The following is a 21241-nucleotide window of genomic DNA, read 5'->3' on the forward strand; positions in this document are numbered from 1 at the left end:
GTGAAGACTGTTACATATCATCATCACGTCATAGGACAAACATCTACACTTCTTGCTGGTGAGCTACATGTACATTACATTTCTTAGTAGTTTTTCGAGATTATTCATTTCTTTTTTCACCCATGCTGCTATTTCTTATGTTATATTATAAGATATGTGGATAGTGGAGTCAAGGCATCCTGAGCAGAGTGAAGCCACACACCATTTGTGTTTGTTAGTGCATATTATTCTCTGCCATGTAAAACAATTTGTCCTTCCCATGTTTATAGAGCAAAAATGGATCCAGTTCTGACTGGTAGTGATGTAAACATGCTAATATTCCACCATTTTCTGCTCTGTGACATCTTTTAGCGACTCACACCCAGGACACACTTGTCATCTGCCCACTGCAGTGCTATTGAAACTGAAACACAGCAGCTTCACCTATTTAACACATTCCATGGGCTACACCAGCAACAGCACGGCTCTGCTAACTATGCCAACTAGCTGTTAGCCACCGTACAGGCCCACTGAGAGTATGATGTGCCGGGGGCTGCAAGAGTGAGCCCATTACTGACCAAAGCATCTCACACAGAGGCTCAGGAGCTCCAACGCAATGAGAAATGACCGATCCATTTCACAAGTCTGCACTTCAGCCAGATGTTTTGTTGAGTCATTTTTTATTTTTGTTTCGATCCAAGATGCTGCTGCCAGTGCGGTATCTGTAGCAGTGAACGGGCTTGTAATAATGAAATAATACTTTTGAATATATGTTTCAGTAGTCAAGATATGGAGGAACAAATCAACTGTTGCATGGGTTATGTCTCTAAGTTTTGAAATAAAACACTGATGGTTTACCAGGTTTTCTGTGTGCATGATGATCTGACCTCCAGCAACTTAGAAATAAAACCCTTTCTGCTGCTATGTTTTATCTTCCTCTGGTTATTTACAAAATTAACTCTTGTCACACGGGGAAGCTCTTGAATCAATAGTCTAATTCAGAATGTCTTTAGTTTTTGTCTCAGGTTAACAGAAGATTATCTATTTCGTAAAACTACCTTCTGTAATCTGATTAAGATCTGAAAAGTGCAGATAGATATTCTCGGTCTTTCTCTTGGGGGAAGAAATAAGTGAGACAAACACAAAGCAAGGCTTTTCTGAGGTTGTTATGTCTTGGCTTTACTCATGACATGCAACATCTGTGCTTCATCAGTGGCAAACAAGTGTGTACTTGCCACTGACTCACGCTGCAGAGTAGACAACTCAGCATTTATGTTTAGATCAGCTACATCCAAATATTTGAAAGATATTGGATGTAAATATACATAAGTCTGCAAGTTAATAAGAACATGAAATAGAGCTTGCATGCTGGAATATAGTAACAAGCGTTGACACAGAATGTTAAGATTAACAGGCTTTTTCAGCAGTCATGCGTGCTTGGCCACAGCTGGACCACTAACTTCCATGACATCATAGCAGAGGAAACAGAGCAGATCATTGGCACTTTATAACAATGACATTCAGTGTTTTCCTCTGTGGTCCCTCTCAGCAGGCCCCCTAAAACGTGGGCACCGGGTCACAATGCTCCTCTGTGCCCCCTGACGTATGGCATCCTGGCAATGATGTGGCCCTGGAAAGTTCTTGGTGCCAAAAGCCTTCCAACCTTTCAAATCCCCAGATGTCGTCCTATGTGGCTCATGCTCGATTGACACGGACTCAGCTTACAAAATGCTGAAAGGGACTGTTCCAAGGTGAGTGTGTACAGTGACACGAGAAAATATGAGAAAAACGAGACGGACAGCCAATGATAGTTCAAATTAGCTGCCAGGCTTTCACAGTTTGGATTGTGCTGATAAGAATTTAAGGGTTTCCGAGGAACAGGATAACTGGTCTTTAAAGCAAAGCCTTTCACATCACAAACCTCCTATTATCATGTTGAAGCTGACCTTCTAAGTCATTTCATTTGTGTCTGGCATTGATCTTGAGATGTCACTGCAGTCAAAAGGTGGAAACATGAGCCTCATTTCTGTCCTTGTCAGAGTGGAAAATTGGGGGATGGGGAAGATAATGGAGTGAGACTGCATTTGGCTCAATTGGTGAGGTAATTACAGATTTAAAGGCGAAAAACAATCACACAATGTTCACTCAAACAGCAACGCCTGAGGCTTAACAAAACCCAGTAGACTTTTGTGTGTGGGTGTGCCTCGCTTGTGTGAGTGATGTGAGTGGTGACAAAGGAGGAGGAAGAGAGACAGAAAAGAAGATTGGGAAAAAAGGGGGAGAGCAGGTTAGAAGACAGAAGCACAGAGACGTGGAGGGGAGAGGACAACTGAGTGAAAAGGATGAAGATTGAATTTCGTCCTCACAGACAAGAACACTGCCTGCGAGCAAACAAAAGGATGAAAAGTTGACCTGCCGCTGTTCTCTGACTGACGGTTGGACCGTCCCCCATCTGCCTGATTGCAGCACCCTCCTGTTTACTCCATGTATTGCTGCAAGTCTTTCAGTGCCAGTGTCCAATATCAACTCCTAAAACAATTATGGAGCTGCCAGGGGGGGGGGGGGGGGGGGGGGGGGGGGGGGGGGGGGGGGGGGGGGGGACCGAGTCAGCAAACAAAATGTGGAAGACTACCTGTCATAATGTGTGAAGACAGCCGAGGAACAGGATATGGGATGAAAAGAGAAAAATAAATATTGGTGGAGTAGAGAGAGTGGATGGATCATTTAAAAAAATGGAAATCTAATGACAATTAAGCTGCTTATTAATTTGGTTGACACTGGGACTGTGTGTGCGTACGTGCATATGTGTACTACAATCTGTTTATCTCCCGTCTTTGAGGGAATACAACACTCGTCACAGCAAAAGCAGATTATGAGATTAAGTGGTGTGCATGTGGGAAATAAAAAAAAATGAACGAATACAGCAAGTACATTGACACTACTGGGAACTCATTCTTAATTGGGCTTTTGAGGAGCGTGCACGTATAGAGGGACCGTGGGTATAAAGGATGAATGAGGCGTATTGTTTGGATGTGCATTTCTGCATCATATGCTACAGTTAGTTGCACCATGTCATGTGCTTTATTATGGTTTCACAGAGAGCAGGGGGATTTATCGCTAAATCAGTAGGGTTAATAATCGGCAGTGGGTGGGAAATAACCAGCTGAGAATTACAATGACTCTGCTTTATCTCCCGTGCTTACAGAATTGTCCTTCCTGCTCTAGAATGCCTCGCAAGTGCACCATGTAATCCCATGGGATTAAATTGTTTTTCACATGGAGCATGTATAGCATTGCAGTGAAGGAATTTGTAAAGCATTGTTAATATGAAATCAGGACTTTGATGTTAACTACTGCGGGGCCAACTATCTGCCTTTTCCTTCCTCACTTCTTTCATTTCATATCGCTTTCTCCCCCATCTCAGTTTCCCTCTGTGTGTTTAGAAACAGGATCTTATAGCCTAAATTGTAAGTGGGACTGCTCCACAGCACTCAACGCATAGCAGCAGATGTGTAGCAGAATGTGAGAGGAGGAGGGGATCAGAGCAAGGGAGGGACTGAAAGAAAGAGACAGAGAGAGAGAAGGGGACTAGTAGAAGGGGAAAAGAGATGATGATGACAAAGGTAAAGATTGGGAGGGAGGTAGTGAGGAGAAGGGGAATCAACAGACGGCAGTATAAAGAAGATGAGAGAGGGACAGAGTAGGGAAGAGGAATGGAGAAGAGTTTAGTGGCTCTCTAACACTTTGCACTCCCAGCACAGCAGATGCCACATTCTGTCTGGCACAGTGATCTGTGGGCCTGCTCTATTTATACCCTCAGTGTGTCACTTCAGGGCCAGCACAGCAAACACACACACACACACACACACACACACACACACACACACACAAATCTAGAGCATCAGGCTTTTGCAGAAGCTTCTCTGCAATGACTGAAATGAGGCAGGTTAGAGAGGCTCCCTGCAAGGGGTAGAGATGGAAAACAATGTGAGGGCATACACAGAGACAAAATGGGGACAGGACACATACAGTGGCCTCAGAAAGTATTATGTACACAGATCCCTCCACTTTTTAATCACTTCATAGTATGTACATTAAATTTGAGATAAATTAGCCCATCGTTTCACACTCGATAACCAGGCATTGAAACATATCGTCTGACATTTCAGCGTAAAATTAATAGCTGTAAGATGTGAGACTGTGGACTCATTCAACTTTATTATTATATATCTTTTCAGCAGCGGGACTAAAACACTAAGGAGACAAAAAAAAGAGCTGTGACATTGATGAAGCAGCCCAATACTAGATCACATGTTGCTAATGCTGCATTCTATTTTGGAATCTGACGAGCCCATGGTCTCATAGCTGCTGCCGCTTTTGTGTGAACTGTGACTGATTTGAACCATCTCATACTGCGTTAACTGTGTTTCTGGTTTGTCTTTTTGATTCTCTCCTCTTCGTCACCTCTCCAGCAGCTCTGTTGGTTTCTCATCTGTCTGTCACACCTCTCATCTCCTCTTCTCTCTCTTCCTGTTTTCTTTTCCTCTCTCCTGTTCTACCCATAAAAGAGATCCAATCGGCAACTGACAAACAAAATCTAACTCAATCTTTCAATGTATTACATTTTATACGGAGATTTAACCAGAAGGCGACACACACCAACCAATATCAGATTATGAAATTCAAGCCATTAGGGCACTTTTCTATCCCATAGAGGCTAAATGGTCATCAGTGCTAATTATTTCATATGGGCCAACAGTCACACAGCACAGCAACACTATTAGGGGCCAGCTACATGCCAATATTCATTGCAGCAACAGATGTACACCAATCAGTACTGCTGCACTTTATTACTTACTGAAGTGTAAACAGTGCTTGTTGCTCTGTTTTGCTCTTGTTCCCCTTTCAAGTCCTTGTTTTCTCTCGTTACCACTTTCTTTATATTGTATCCATTGGCACTGTTCATTTGTCTTCCGTCGCTCGCTTGTTTTCCTTTGGATAAGTCTAATTTCTGGGCTTTGGAATCACTTGTTATTTTAGAAAACTGCTGAGTGAGACTGAAAAGCTATGAAGAAGACTCCTCTTTACCAGCCTTAGCTTGTCAATGAGGCAGCACAATCTCATCCTGACTCATCCCTGCTACACCAAGGGAAGATAACTCTTCTTCCGCCTCTTCAGGCCTCGCCTGCGTCCCGCTGACGTCATCCTTTTTATAGGCACAGCCTTCAATTCTTACCTCAGGGAATTAGCTCACTAGCTACCAACAGATGCCGACAATCTCAAGCAACCAGTGAACTTGGTCACTTCTTTTCTCTTTCGAGGACCAGTGCCATATTATATTTATATATATGCATTATCAATGAGAGATGAAGCATTGTACAGCCGGCATTCCATTGTTCGCAGCAGATTCTCTGAAGCTCCTTCAGATTGAATTCGAAGTGTCTGTGCAGCCATCATCAGATTTGCCCACAGGTGTTCAATGGGGGTTTACTCAAAGCCTCTCCTAAACTATAAGCTTTGGGATATTGTTGTGATGAAGATTAAAATTTTGCCCCAATCTTTGCGTGCTATGGAGCAGGTTTTCTTCAAGGACGGCTGCATTCCCCCTTCCCCCATTCCAGTCACTCTTTTCCTGCTGCTGAGCATGACCCTTAATAGCAAGATGCTGCCACCACCATGTTTCACCATATGATATTAGCCAGGTGATAAGCAGAGCCTCATGTTCACCAGGTGCAGTGTTTGCTTGCTATCAATATCTGAATGGTAAAAAAAACAAATAGGATGCACAACCCAATTTTGAGTGCAATAGCAAAGAATTTGGAAATGGTTTCTTGGAATAACAGCTACAGGATACATCAGCTTTCCACCCTAACAAGGAGTTGGGAAGATGTTAGTCAGTGCTATAACAGTAACACAAGTTGTGTATTTCTGACTCAACAGTATGAAAGAGTAAATTGTGTATCAATCATCAGCAGCTTTTTTCTCGTTTTGGATGATTACTCTCGAGGGCTGAGATAAAGCTTGATTATAGCCTCGCTTTAATTTAATAAGCAGATCACTATGGACAAAAGCAGCGTGTCTCATGTTTCATGTGCGATCTCATCTGAAAAGCTTTGTTGCATTGTTAAGGGGCAGCACCCTTGCATGTTAAATGGTCTGTGTTTGCAATCAATCACCCCCAAAGTTACAGAGGCAAAGCTGGGTTCATTACACATCCGGCTTAAAGGAACGACACCACTCCACACATCCATCAACCTCACACACACACGGCGAGCCCCTGCAACGTAACACGAGCTGGTTGGGAACATAGGCGGCGCTTCCTCACCAAAGTACAAATACTCTCACACGCACACACACACACACACACACACACACACACACACACACACACACACACACACTTGTCTATGACCTATAATGTTATAGGCAAAGTCATGCAAATAAATTATAACAGTGCAGCAGTAGGTGGCATTTAAGAGCATGAAGAATATTTAATTCAGGTGCAATAATAAAAAGCTTGGAGGCAATCAATGAAGGGTCACCTTTGATAAAATGAAAAACGAAAGACTACATTGTGTCCGCAATAGTCCTGCATGTCGTCAAAGAGCAGCGTGTGAGAGACAAGCTGTAAAACGCCACCTATGTCTAGTCACGTAGAAACAAAAAATGAAATGAAAGCTACAATAATTGTTTGCGTGACTGTGTGTAAGCCAGTGACCGAGCGATCCAGCTGTCAGAGGCGCAGAGGGGAAGAGAGAGCCGTACATGTGTGCATCAGCGAGCGATGGAGGGAACAACAACAAACGCTTCCTCTGCTTTGAAGTGGACCCTATCGCCTTCCCCCACTCCGCTGCCCACCCCCCTTCACTGTCCATCAGCAAGCCATAAATCCAGGCTCTCATCTCCCGATGTGCCTCTGAAGTTCAGGAATGTCCACGTGGGATTTGAGGCCCCCGATGAGTTATGGGAACACCTGGGAGGGGTGATGAGGCACAGGCATGGCTCAGAGAAGGAAGGCGTACTTATACCTACGAAGGGCAACATGTTGACAGCCACCATGACGGATGGATTAGTTCTGGTGGTCAACTATCTTAGGTGTGGGTAATATGCCTTTGAATCACGGGAGAAGCATGAAACAAAAGTCTACTGACGGCGGCTCGTACCCACACACTTTTTGTTTTTTTACGAGACGGGAACATGAGCGTGTAATACTGACTTGCGTGTCCAGCAGCAACTTCAGATGGAATGAAATGGCAGAGGGTTCAGGGATAGCAGGGAGAGCGGTGTTTTTGAAAGGCGGAAGGTTATAAAAACAGAACATGGTTGGGGTCGTGGCCCAGCCTGACTCTACTGTTCCTGCTCAGCAAGCTCACATTCTTTGAGCCGACACACTCAGAGTCACCCATCTGCTTATCCCTGTCCCAGCATAGTCACTACACTGCCCTCCACTTGTTTTGTCTCTCAATGAGAGCAGAGGTTTGTTTGAATCTGTGCACCAGGTGTATGTCCTTGGTTCTCTTTTAGTCTCCTGAGATATGTTGTGTACTTACTATATATGTATGAGTCTAATGAAACCGATGACTTTCATGGGGAAAGGATAGGGCCCCGAAAGAACCCATTCCGGATCTTCTTTTTTTTTCTTCACTTTTTTAAAAGTACAATATAGGGCATTTGTAAGCATTTGTTTTTGAGGGAATAATGCTCAGATCTGATTTTCAAAAGTCAGGGACATGTGGGTTGATATTTATGAGTGTGCACAATTTGGTGCAGTTTTGGATTGCTCAGCCTTGGTAAAGTTGGTTAATCTTTAAAGTTTTTCTTTTTGCTTAATCAGTTAAAATGCAGCCCAAAAAAAGTCCATGCCCTCCTAATGCAACACAATTTTTATCAACCATTAACAATATTTTGGAAAGCCACAAATACAAGAGGAGCCAAGTTTAATTTTGTGGGGATTAAGGAAATGAGTCAGGACAGCTTGATACCAGCCGTAAACTCTTGTTTGTTTATTTTACACAAATAAATCATATTAACTCAACTTCGTTCAACTCTATATTCCCCCTGGTTATCCACACCTCCCCTCAGTTTGATAAACAAGTGGTTTAATCCACTCTTTCAAATTTGCATCATTTGATTTTGAAAAATAAAAAAACATACTCAAAACTAATGCACAGCACTTCAACTAATAATCTCAGTATGGGTCTTCTTATATGTGAGAGTGAAGCTGACAACTCTATTGCTCCCTGTGTCGTCCACATGACAAGCAAACGCAGGAGGGACATAAATGTCACACACAAATTAATAAATCACTTTGCCCTTGCTGGAGATGTCTGTTTTCTGTCCTAGTGCATCTCAGAGCCAATCTCTATAGCTGTTCCATTACCTGATGGGAGGCTATCAATTCTGCCATTAAAATTGACTCATATACACAAGCTGATCACTGTGATATATTTCAAAGCGTCAAATAAAACCCCCCTTTTCTCTTTTAAAGGATAAATGACACAGAACAAATGAGAAGTTCAAAAATCGAAGAAGTGGGGGGGGGCAGAATGAAGTAAAAGGAGACAAAATACTAGATTTTCCCCTGTGGTAGACAGTGCTATATTACAAAGGGTTTTGGAATCCTAAAAAGATATAGTTTCTCTTTCAGTGGCATTGATTTTGTGGAAGATGTCTTTGTAACCGGCCAAGATGATTTGCCCCCTCCCGCAATCAATCAATGCTCGCAGGAGCTCACAATGGCAATATTTGCACAGGCCAAATAGATGAGAAGAAGCAGAACGAGAAAGACAGAGAGAAATTAAGGGAAAAGGCTTAGAGCTAAGAAAAAAAGATACAGGAGCAGAGACCTAATAAAACTGAAACAAGGACAGGAGTCTAAATCAAGGCCTTGTTGTGTTGACTACAACCTTGCTGATTCACAAAATGATATGACTCTCAGAATTTCCTATACCCCACCCTGTCTGTCAAGTGCTCTTTTTTTTAGAGAGGATATAGAAACCTCTCACATTCAGCATTTCAGTCACATTGCTAAAGGATGTGTGTTCTATAAAGTGTAAGGTTAGAACCTTGTAGAGTTTTTGCTACTTGAATTGCCTCTCAATGTGGTAGGAAGTGAACCGCTACACCCTGTATTGTTTTCTCCTTTGGTTCGGGTAACGTGAGGGTGTCATGAAGTGCTCGACACCAAGCCTCACCCTGCAGTCATGTCGGAACACAGTATAATTGCTGTGGCTGCTGGCGTGGGAGGCCTGGATGTCTCAGACTTGTTATTTGAGATGAGTCAGGTTACAGGTGTGGAAGGGGCATAATGTCTTGGATAATAATATATAATTAAAAGTACCATAGAATACAAGGGAAACACCATATATGTTTGTATTTTTAGTACCTCTGGTTTGTCCACTTTTTATTTCCAGTTTATCTAAGGCCAGATTCCCATAGTAACCATGCCACTGCCAGCCATTCAGTTGACCTGGGGTGGATGTAAGAGGACGACTTATATCAAACAGAAGCATTGAGACACCTTTTTCAAGATGGCCCCCCCATTCATTTCTAATCAAAGTTGCTCACCAGACACATACAGTACACTATCTTTGCTACCTGCTGCTCTTCTGTCATTTCATCATTGGAAAAAATTAGAGATTCCTCTGAGAACAGATAGCAGATAGACAGAAAACTGATTTTTTGGTCAAAGTCAAAGTAACATCGCCATCAACTGATATTGTTATCAAGGACATAAAGGATAATAATGTTGGTGGGAGCTGAGATTATCCATCATGCAGTGCTGCCAAGATTTGCAACAAAGTCTAGGTTTATGAAATCCTGAAGTAGAGTAGGCATGAAATTACATAAACTTTTATTAGGTTATTGTATATAATTTAATCACAATGTATATACATTGGCACATTCTTATAGGCACTCCCATCTCACCTCCACTAAGGCATATCCAATGTTGTTCAAATCACAATGATACTGCAGAGTCAGCCATAACCCCCCCCCCTAATGTTTGTCTCTAGTGAGCACTTCCCTCTCGACAGTGAGGCCAGCGCCTGGACGCAACCCAAAATGACTTCCTACCTCTTATGCCTGTCTTCATTGCTGCTAAATGCTCTCCTCTGTACGCTCCAGTTGACTTATCTACTTAACTGATTGACTGTCATGACATTTTCTCACAGTTAGCTTTAATCATTTCAGTGTAACAGTGTACCATTATGGAACGAGGCAAGCCAGAGCATTTGTTTGGTACAACAGCCTATTATGGTGGCAAAGAGTGTAATTTACATAGAAATGACCGAATTACTGAGCACCAGCGCAACCAGTGAGTGCCACAATTCAAAAGGATTATGCTGTGAGCAACTACATGCAGGTCTCCGACAGGATACAGCCTCCAGCCAGCACTAACATTCAAAAAGCAAGCGGTCAGCCAGCAGGAAGGAATGTGCTGTTTCAGCAGGTAGTGGGTATTTTGTCATCAAGTATCACACGTCCCCTTACCCTTCTGTGTATTGATTCTCTCCGCACTTCAAGCATGGAGAGGACAAAGCTCCTATGACACAGTCGCCGCACACGCAAAGAAAAAAAAGAAAAGAGAGTGCAGAAATGAACAGATACTGTCATGCTGTTGAGTAGACGGAGGGTTTTGTAAGCGCTATGCAGTGGCAGTAGTTATACTGTTGTGTAAATGGTGCAGCATTTGCTCACCTATTCAGTATCTGAAAACCTGTCCTCTCATCAGCGCACACACAACCATATGTCCATCCAATTAATTTGGACCAATCAACTTTTTGTCTGGCAGTGGGGATTCATATTCAGATTCTCCCCTCGTAACATTTACATAAAAACGTCTTAATTACGACCAGTCTGTGTTCGGTGCAGGTGGCCGTGAGAAAGAACGCATTCAACAGAAAAATAATAGATTATCTCCCTATGAATGCGATCAGTCATTCTTTGAAGCAAAAAAGTCATTTCCATAAGCATACCATTTCAGAATGGCATAGAGATGATGCATATTAATGAAACAGTATGTACAAGAAACTTGTCCACAGACTGTACTGAGGAGCCAATGAGCTTCACCGTGAGCAAAATCCAAATCCTTCAAGCATTTCAATCAAAGGCTGTGCAACCTTTCGGTCAATGTAAGGAGCTGGAACGCGAGGGAAAAACATTTGAACACAACAAGGTTCTTACAAGGCAGCTAATGTCACGCCTGGGTAATCCTAGATTAAATAAACAAAAAAGAATTTCAAGACGTGCTACAATGGTGGAAAAAAATCACACCCTGAATTCAGCTCTTTCGCAAACATTTGGCATGTCTGACTTTGAACGAGGGCAAACTTTTTCATCTAAATGTGCCGTTAGTGTGTAGAAAGCCGTCATTATACAGAAGATTTATTCATAGTGTCACGGCATATACCGTTTACATTGTGAAATGGGGTTTCATACCCATTCTTTTTATGCAATAAAATGCAAATGTTTTACATGAAACCAAATGAGGCTTATGAATTTCTTCAGGCTATGGTCTGACATTTTGGAGACAGAGCTTGAGGGACGAAGCATAACAAATAGGATGGAATTAAGTGGTGAAATTAATCAGGATTTATATTTATGTATGCTATGACTGGCATGACGCAAATCGTATTAAGGGAAAATAGAGGGAATCCAAACTGAGGTTACACAGTTCTTGTTTCAGAAACAGTTTAATGGATTATATGCATATCTCTGTCTGCCTGTATACATACTTTAGGCTATATTATTGCTGCATATCTAATAATACCATTAAATGGTATAATGAGGTATTCTAAAACATTAGATGACTGCTGTCCTGTGTATTTCTGTCAACATAGCCTCCATCAAAATCTGAGTTGTCATTAGATAATGAAAAATAATCTAGAACAACAACAGCAACAGCCTTCTTGATGAAAAGAGACATGATGGATGTAATCTCCTCCGTAATCCGCAAACGTGGCAACCGTGAGAGAGAGGACAACAGCTGGACAGATGTATTAGTCTGTTCCCATGTGACTAGAGGCATGTTTAAAGCTATTCCCAACCAAAGGATGGGAGTTTTTTGACTGAGGACATTAACCATCAGAATTTATGGCAATCTCTCTTTCAAGAAAGCAGAAATCTGTTTTAGTTTTACATGGTCTCACACAAAGAGCGACTCATTGCCCTGACACATAACCCCGCACTTCACCTTCTCTTTTTAACCCTTTTTCTCTCACGCTTTACATTTTTATTAACTCCCATTTATCAAACACTTGTGTGCTTCCACATCTGACTTTACAGTACATCCATTGGGAGAAATAAACCGAGCTGAGAGTCCCTTGTGATGTTTCCAGGTGCAAAGACTTGTTAAACTTGCAGCGTGTGATGACACGTAGCTACATACCACAAATCCAAAACTCACGCCTATAGATAGTCTCTTGCTAAAAATGCAGCATCTAACACCAACTTTATTTGTAAAGGACAGAGAAGAGGACAGGATGTCTTTATATTTGGCCAAATTTCCCCATTGTGGGACTAATAAAGGACTTCTTATCTTATCGAAATAGATTAGGACATACACATGCTGAGATGAAAACAGGGGAGGTCACTGCACTTAACAGTTTTTCCTCTTGTTATTATTTGAGGAATGTGCAGACCCCTTAAGTTACTCATTACCTTCTACTTTGTCTCGAGAAAGAATGCCCAAGAGGCCCTGACCTTATGCTTACAACCGTAGTTTGGACAAAGCCAGCTTTGTGCCAGCTCTCCAGGCACACCACAGTCTGGATGTTCAGCCCTTACCACCACCAAAGCCCCTCCAGTTGTTGCCCCAGCCCCCCGGTTTACCCTTCATGGCCCGCATCCGCTCAGCTGTGACTAAGGGACTCTCCCCCCTAGTATGTGCTGTGTTTCGTAATGAAATCATTCAGTCGTGGACAGGAAGTTCCTGCGCTGAAAGAATGCCATTTATGTCCATCCACTCACACATGGCAGGTCCACTGGGAAAAAGGAACAGTTTCAGTTGCCTGATGTTTGGCAAAAACAGACAAACAGTACTTTTTTGGTTAAAGCGCGGAGTCTTTTATACCTGGTGCAATTAATGAGCTTTTTGGTCATTTCCACGAGAAGACTGATACTTCACTCATGTCTGTCTATAGAGGGACATCAGCTGCCTATAGCTGGGCTCTTTTCGAATGCAACAAAATCCACCTACGAGCACCTCTGCAGCTCACTAATTAACAGGAGACAGTTTTACAAGGTTTGTGTGCTGGACTGTTTCTTGGTTAGTAACTGTCATCGCCGTAAGGTTGCCAGGCAACCAGAAGTTACCTCGGCCAAGAAATACTTTCAAAAGCAGTGTTTCTTTTTGCTGCCTTTTATGCAGAAAAAAACAAGCGGTTGTGGTGATTAGTGACCTTCAGAGTTGTTGGGAGGCAGATTTTGTTATCTTTGGAGCCAGATAGCTAAGCTAAGCAGCGATTACTAACTCTTGCCTGTATTGTGATTAGGAAGTCTCATCAAGAAAGCTACAATAATAAGCGTCAAGTTCTTACATTTTCATCAATATGAGCAGCTTTCTTTTTATACAACCTACTGGTTATCCCAACTTTATTGGAATTTATAAACATCTTGAAGTAGGAGCTTCACCAACTCAAAGGTTTATGTGCACAGCTGGGACTCCTTACACTTGCCTGCCTGAGACGTGTCTGTGTGCATTTGCGTGTCCATGGAGATGATCCTCCCTCACCTCCTCTGGAATGTTTGCAATGTTCACAAAGAAGAAGAAGATCAGCTCGAGTACCTGGGGTCTTTGCCGGGGCCTGCTGCGGGCCCCTGGCTGTAGGACTGTCTGAGCCTGTGATTCTGTCTGTTGACGCATAAAACAAGCACATGTGGAAGGAACCACAGAACACTGGCCTGCATGTGGGCATGTTCCGTAAAGCTTAATAACCCACTGCACTGGTGCCACAAGTCAACTTCATTAGACTGTGTGACAAAGGTATAATATGTGTATTGGCTGCCTCAGGGTGGGGAAAAAAAAGACTTTGGGAATTTGTGCGGTGATCTGAAAGAGGCCAGGCCTCTCTGAAGAGTAAGGGGGAAACATATGCAAACAGTTAAAAGGGTGATTCAACAACCTCTTTGAAATTCACCATTAGTGTGATTGCAGCTGGCATGGTCACTGGTTAAAAATGTCTTTCTTGTACTAAGGAACCCACAAAAAACTCATTAGGAAAATGAAAGTTTCATATTCATTTAGTGAACAAACGAAGGTGACAGCCGTGTTAACAGTGAAGACAGATGTGCGGCAGGAAGAGCAAGATGTGGGTGAATGCAGTGGAAGGGAGATTGTGCGTGGCAGGAAAGGAGTAAAGGTTGTGGGTCTGGTTTAGACATGCATTCCTTAGTTTAGCGTTATGTTTAATCCCTGGTGTCTGCAGCCTGTCATAAATCTCCTCGCGATGTTTGGCATTAACAGACATGCACCAGGTCCAGCTGTGCAAGTGCAGTCTTTGCAGCCGTCACGACACACACATGTCCACATGTTAACCCTACACCCAGCAACCAGCGCATTAACATGACCTGCTTTTCCCTATACAACTGTCAGCGCACATATTGATCCCCAAGTCCCTGTTACAGCTGCAGAAGGCAGTTAGTCTGGAAAAAGCCTCCAGTTACACCTGCTTAAACCTGCTCTGCTGCTCATCTGCAACTATAGTGACCTAGCACAAGGAGAAGCACAAATCTCTGATTTACATGCTGTAATCCATTAAATGAAGCAAGAGCACAAATCAAGTCACTATTTGAAAAAGATAGATTCATCCCCTCATTTTTCTCCCTGGAGCTATACAAACAGAAGTGCTGTGCCCTGGAGTTCTCTCTCTCTCTATATATATAAAAGTTGTAAGAGAAACCAGATGAGGTGCAGTATAGTGAAAGGCTGGAAAGAATTAAACCTCATTGATCATCGACTTTCCTTCTGATGTGCAAGAACCAGAAATCAGACACAGAGTTGGTCCGGTGGTGGAACTAATAAGGAAAAGCTGCTTCCAAAAGGGTCAAATTGAAGACTGATGTAAAAGGCAAAATCATACATGTGACCTTTAAGCACCATACCTGTACTTTTCCTTTTCAATCTTTCATGATAACACATTGAACCTCTGAGAAAGAAAATGTAAACAGGACTGCCCCTTGAGAGCACAGCTCTCATTAATTGCTGGTTTGGCCTCTCAGCAGCCCAGACTCCCATGCAGTGTGGGAGTTTTCTTACTTTTCATGTGAACAGATTGAGCCAATAAGCCATCCAGCCTTGGCTGTAGATTGACTGTTTATAGTTCTGGCATGACAAATATTCTGCAAACTGTTTTTTGATTTCGTGAGGGAACAGTAATACCCCTTTCAGAGGATGTCAAATGATGTCACTTGTCTCCTTCAGTTCATCATTCTGGGTGAGATTATAAAGGGGATTAGAGATTCCTGTGGTAGTGCGCCCGTGGCTGACAGAATGGCTCCTTGGGAACAACATGCTCCTACAAGAAATTTCTACAGCACAATGAGAGCACTGTAATGGGCAAGTATGGAGGCTTGAATAAAATTCCCACCTCTCCACACAAACTGGGTATTATATATTAGTGATACACTCTAATAAGGTGTTTTAGCACAAACTACATATGACACAGACAATACTTAAGTTAAATTACAGTGTATTTATCAAAAAAGACAAGAGATTTTGGAATGTTACAATGCACAATTAAATTAGTGGAGCATCAAATATCCAAAACAGGTTGGCAGATGATATTTACAACTTACTTACAACATGTACAATAAACATTTGTGACTTTAAGGCTGAAAATGCAATCCAAACTACCAGAGTGCGGGTACAAGGTACTGTGCAAAAGATTTCCTATAAAAAGCGAGCCAGATGTCTACAGTAATACAGTATTCAAGAGTCAACTTATGTTAAGGCTTAGGAGTTTTTCATTAGGATTACTAAACACAAGGAAAGAATCCAAACACACATGAAGGGCTGCGTTATGATACCCTTTAGTCACAAATATATCTTTACATCGATTCCTATCCAGGTGAGCCTCGGGGAGTGAAGTTAGATGAGCGAGAGAGACCTAAAACATTCCTCTCTGTGAGGCATACAGTGAAAACCTGTGCATGGAGCTTATAAACATGTGTTTAACTTAATTATTCATAAAGTAGCCAAAACATTCTATTCACAGGAGGTAGTTCAGCTGGATGTTCAACACAGTTTATGTGATGCGCATCAGTTTAGCACAGGTGTTTGCAAAACTCATTATTCTGTGCAGGCAAAACAAAACTCCATGTGCCTGATGTTCACAGCTGGCTGTACTTGCCTCTGCAATGTAAAATGTGTTTGTGTAATCTGTCTATCCTGTCCTGGAGAACACCAGCGTGCTCATCTGAGAGAAATCCTAATTCCACAGACAAAGGCTCGCTGTCTCTGTAGAGCTCCAGCAGCCTTTTCCTGGAGTCTCTGCGCCTGTGCAGCTCCGCCACGCGCTGCGTGGTCCTTTTTCTGAACACGCACACGGAGCCCAGCACCGTGCTGTGATATTTCTCCCACATGTTCAACACCCGAAAGCCGTGCACGAGTCCGGCCTCGTTGTCGATGAACACAAGGTCACCGCGCGGCGTCTTTAGCAGGTTGTTGGTGTCCCGCTCCATGACGCGCGAGTCCCACTGCAGGCTGAACAGATTGCTCACGAGTCTGTCGAAGTTTGCCGTCAGGTAGTCGAACAGGATCAGGTCGCTCCACTGCATCAGCTCCAGCAGCTCCGCCGTCGTCTTGTTCCCGAGCTGTTCGAGCACAGGGTGTAGCCCGGTGCTCTCCTGCCTGAGCGGCGCAGGTGTCACCACCCCGGTCAGGTTGGAGACCCACTCGGTGAGAGAAACCACGGCCCGGTCGCTCCACTGCAAAGCATCAATCCGCGTCCTCACAGCCGCCCATTGTTCACTGTCAGCGCTCAGCTGGGACAGTATCAGAGGAGGCAGGTTGGTGATGCCCAACAAACTGGCGAGGTAATATGTCAAAGTTTCTCCTTGCACCTGATCCGCGTTTATCCCGTAACGCACACACGCTTTGGTCCCATCTGCAAAAGTGGCGAGCTGGTTGGATATCCTGCCGCATCCCGGCTCCAGCTTCACTACCCGGTGCGTCCTGGCTCTCTCTCGCCAGCCCCGAGCATATTCCTCCGTGAATCCCACAGGGCGGAGTTCCTCCAGCCATTCACCCCAAAATACCCCATCCTCCACCGGGGAGCCTAACTTGACCGGGCCCTCCCGCCGCGTTGACCCCTTGTTATCCTCATTCAGATGGTAATCTCGACTTCCTGCAGAGACGGTTTGATGGGTGAGGTTGGGAGCCTCGAGTCTGCCCCCCAAGTGCGGTCTTTGTGCCGCCGGGACAGCGAGCAATGCCCGGAAAGTTTTAGCGGAGAGGTCCGCTGGGAGACCCTGGTGGATAGCCCCTCCGCCCGGAGCTAAGAGTCTCCGCTTGTGCCGCTCCAAACGCGTCTCCAGTGGGCTCCACACGTAGAAAACACTTGCAAGGGCGCACAGGAGGAGCAGGGCGAACAAGTTTGCTGAAACGACCCTCATGGTGAAGACCACCTTCACCCACAGAGCTCAGCAGGTTTGAATAAAACACTGAAAGAGCCGGTTTTCCTCAATCCACAGTTGACCTGGAGCGGCTTGGAGCTGCGCGTCCCGTGTCCCGTAGACCCCCGGAGCCCTGCGGTTCACAGGCGGGCTGTTAAAGATCACAAGACGAAGAGGAGCTCCGGCACAGTTTGAATCTCATCTCCCGTCCCGTTCACGTCTTGTCGGATTCTTCCTCTGCGGGAAACAGAGAGAGCATTTCCCTCTCACCGCGTATAACCTCTACTGATCCATTGCGGCTCAGTGGCGTGGCAGGGTCTTTCTGTACCGTGCGCACCCCTCCGCGTCTCCACATCCCTTCCTCTGTCCACCGCTCGCTCGCTGGGTGAGTTTGATTTGTGGTGTGGTGACGGTTCGCAGGGAGAGAGAGAGAGTGAGAGAGAGAGACTAGGCGGTGAGACACGTGACTGTGGCCCCGAGATGGTGGGCGGATCGTAGGAAGGAGGGTGCAGGCAAGAGAGGAGCAAGTGCACCGCACCGGGTGTGTGTGTGTGTGTATTAGTTATGAGGGCCAATTTTGGTTCAGTACCACCATTGTGAGGACATTTTGGCTGGTCCTCACAAATTCAATGGGCTGTTTGATGGTTAAGACTTGGTTTTATGGTTAGAAGTAGGTTTGGCATTTAGTTGTGCTGGTTAGGATTAGGGTAAGGGGCTAGGGAATGAATGAGTGTCCTCACAACTATAGAGAGACGTGCCTGCGTGCATGTGTGTGTGGTATTGGCAAAGATGGCCATTATTATAATTGATACCTACGGCTGAAATACTTTGGAAATAATGCCATCATTTTAAAACAAATTATTTTCTGTGGCTGTGCACCATGTGGAACATTCGTGTGAATGAGCCAGGCAGGGATGGAGTGGGTGGAAAACCTGCCTGAACCCAGTTTGCCTACATTTGTGCCAATTCTCCTCTATCTCAAATGTTACATCCACATGAGATCACCATGGATCACAAATAAGAAGAATCAGCACATGTTCTTTTTTTTTCGTTGGCTCTGTACTTCAGCACATTTGGATTTGGGACGTGATTTTCAGCTTGGGGACAGTCCATCAGGGTGGACATGCCTCTTTTACACCTCCGGGTTTAGGACACTGTGGGATCCAAATCAAACACACAAGGCAGTCATTTATCCCAAATAGTTCAGGATGTTCCTGGCTGAGTCAGTCAAATGACATCAATCTAACTGGTCATGTGTTCAACCAGACTGACTGAGGCTGTAACTCCTCTGCCATGAGGCCTTAATGCAGCATTTCCCCCTGGAGCCTTTTGCCATCAGTCACGGAATAGAAACCAGAGCAGTTAGTCAGTTGGTTTATTTTTCCGATACATTTTCATCCCACATCATTCATTGGAATTCTGTGTATAATGTTTACACCCTGATGTGGGTGTTAAGCCCTTCAATTAATAATTACAGATCTTTTTCTCTTTGCAGTTCTATGGAGTTCAGAGATTTTTAAAATAATCTACATTAAGTGCATTTGTATGTAGAAATAACAATAGTGTATTTTATTTCTGAAACTATATTTCACCATGCCTTTTTCCAGCATTAAGTACTTCACATGCTTGTTTTGTATTCATAAAGACAGCACTTATTGTTTCCTCTGTACATGTTCCTACCTGGGGGGCAATAAAGTCAACTCCCACTTGTTAAATCCTCATCCAAGGTTTTTGTTAAACCAAACAGAACATGCATGCACACAAACTCCTTTATACATGTCTGCCTCATTAAATGATTCCTCATTAGCATTCCCTCGCACTCTTTACCATTCAACACACTGTATCTTGAACCTTAGTTTCTCAATCAAATTACTTGGGTCATTTTTATAACAACGTACTGGCATGCTTAATTCCCTGAGTTGAAAAGACAGCCACAGCCAGGAATACTCAATTGCATCCACTCAACGTGAGGTCCACTAATGCGTGCTTTCAATGCCCGAAGCTGTGGCACTGTTATCTCAATGCTGATATTCATATTATTTTATGGCTTGAAGAGAGAACTGCACATAACCTTGCTAGTTTATCAGATGACATGCAGAAATAGACACAAGGGGATTTCTCGGTGAACTGATGCTGATGTGGACATGTTGCTCGTGTAGCCTTCACCCCTTCTTTGCAGAGTTGGATCTTTTAGTAGGTTTGCCATCGGCAGAATAATTTGTTCAATTCAAAGCCTTCGTTTGATTCCGCATTGCAGATTGACAACAGTGACGGTGCAGCAGGAACAAAAAATTGATATAAGCGCTTACAAGTCCTCCCAAGAATCTCAAGAAATGGTTTTGTGTAGTGGTGCGTGGCTGAACATGTTTTTCTAGAGTGGGTCTTTGTGGAGGTGGAGTTTTTTGATCTGCTCTTTTAAACAAATTAGACTTTTTGCAGATTTCACACTAGGTCTGTCTCCCACAAATGCAGTCACTTCATACACCACCAATGATTTAGAATTTTTTTCTTAACTTTTGCAGTAGCCTACATCATGGTGAGTTATCTCCTCGCTGTTTTAAATGTCTGTCCTCACTTTGGGGTAGTGGCTTCACTTTCACTTTAAAGACCACGAACAGCAGGACTTGAGACTTGCAGGGTCTAGACATTGGAAATGAAGAAGGCTTAAGTGCATTGCTGGAATTCCCCCTGATGTCTGTTGCTTTTGCTGGAGTCACTGTACTGACCAGGCGCAGTCTGCAGCAGCAGCACGGCCAGCGGTGTCCCTTTCTCCGAGCACAAGTGTGGGCATGTTCACATATCAAACCTATCTGTTTCTTGCCATGTGTTATCTGCAGGTCAGCCAGCCCCTGCACGCCACCTCCACCCCCTCCTGCCGCATTCCTCCCCCCTTCTTTCCTCGTAAATTCCCCCACAGTCATCCCAGGAGGGCTGTAACGCAGGGAAAGCTTTGCTCCACCACTCGCTGCTGTCCGTGGTCAAACGCTGCAGCGACACAAGAGAGCCCAGACCGTCTGTCATGCTGTCCACAGCGACACAGTATACACCCCATCAGCGGCCGTCTGACCACACCGCAGCTGTGATACAATCTCGGGTTCTCCGCGTGGTGCCTGTCTGCCTGTGCAGATGGACAGAGGAGACATGAAGCGACGGGGACAGAGGAGGAGAAAGTGTGGTGGGCTTTCTGTCACAGCCCCTGTATTGTGAGGTTAATTCACGCTGAGCAATAACTCATGAGTCCCTTGACACTTTGCAGCACTCTGTTTCCTGGACTGAATAATGAATGTGCAGGGCTTCCATTAGTGTTGAAAGCTACGATTATTTCACTGGGCCTGACAATTACTCATGCTCAGAGACTCAAGCACGGGGCGGGGGAGATCTATTGGGACGAATTCATCGTCTCCTGGTTTATAAGTGTGATAAAGCTATTTGAATGTGTGTTCTTTGCACGTGTGTGTGCTAGAATGTGTTTATTCTCAAGAAAGAAGTGAGTGGAGTGGAATATGAGAAGGTTTGATGGTTTAATTTTGTATTCTAGTGGTGAGGATGTATGCACACTGAACTGTCAATACCTGCATTGAATACAGGAAACAGGATGTTGCAATCTGCTTCTCCTCACACAGAATCCAAGAATGTGGCTTCAATACTC

At 44.0% G+C, this 21241-nt stretch overlaps 2 protein-coding genes across 2 annotated transcripts in view; one reads left to right on the top strand and one right to left on the bottom strand.

The window, feature by feature from the left end:
• The window catches only part of pamr1b (peptidase domain containing associated with muscle regeneration 1b), a 61128-nt gene that overhangs the window by 5268 nt on the left and 34619 nt on the right, over positions 1-21241 (top strand). Inside the window, exon 2 of the mRNA XM_020078955.2 lies at positions 1529-1730. The gene's annotated coding sequence lies outside the window, so the exon portion shown is untranslated. The remainder of the gene's footprint in view (positions 1-1528; positions 1731-21241) is intronic.
• On the bottom strand, positions 15657-18055 carry fjx1 (four-jointed box kinase 1). The gene has a single exon (XM_020078956.2). The coding sequence runs from the start codon at positions 17590-17592 to the stop codon at positions 16309-16311; it is 1284 nt and encodes a 427-aa protein (XP_019934515.1). The 5' UTR covers positions 17593-18055; the 3' UTR covers positions 15657-16308.

Source organism: Paralichthys olivaceus, chromosome 7 (genome assembly GCF_024713975.1).
Source record: "Paralichthys olivaceus isolate ysfri-2021 chromosome 7, ASM2471397v2, whole genome shotgun sequence".
Lineage (NCBI taxonomy): Eukaryota > Metazoa > Chordata > Actinopteri > Pleuronectiformes > Paralichthyidae > Paralichthys > Paralichthys olivaceus.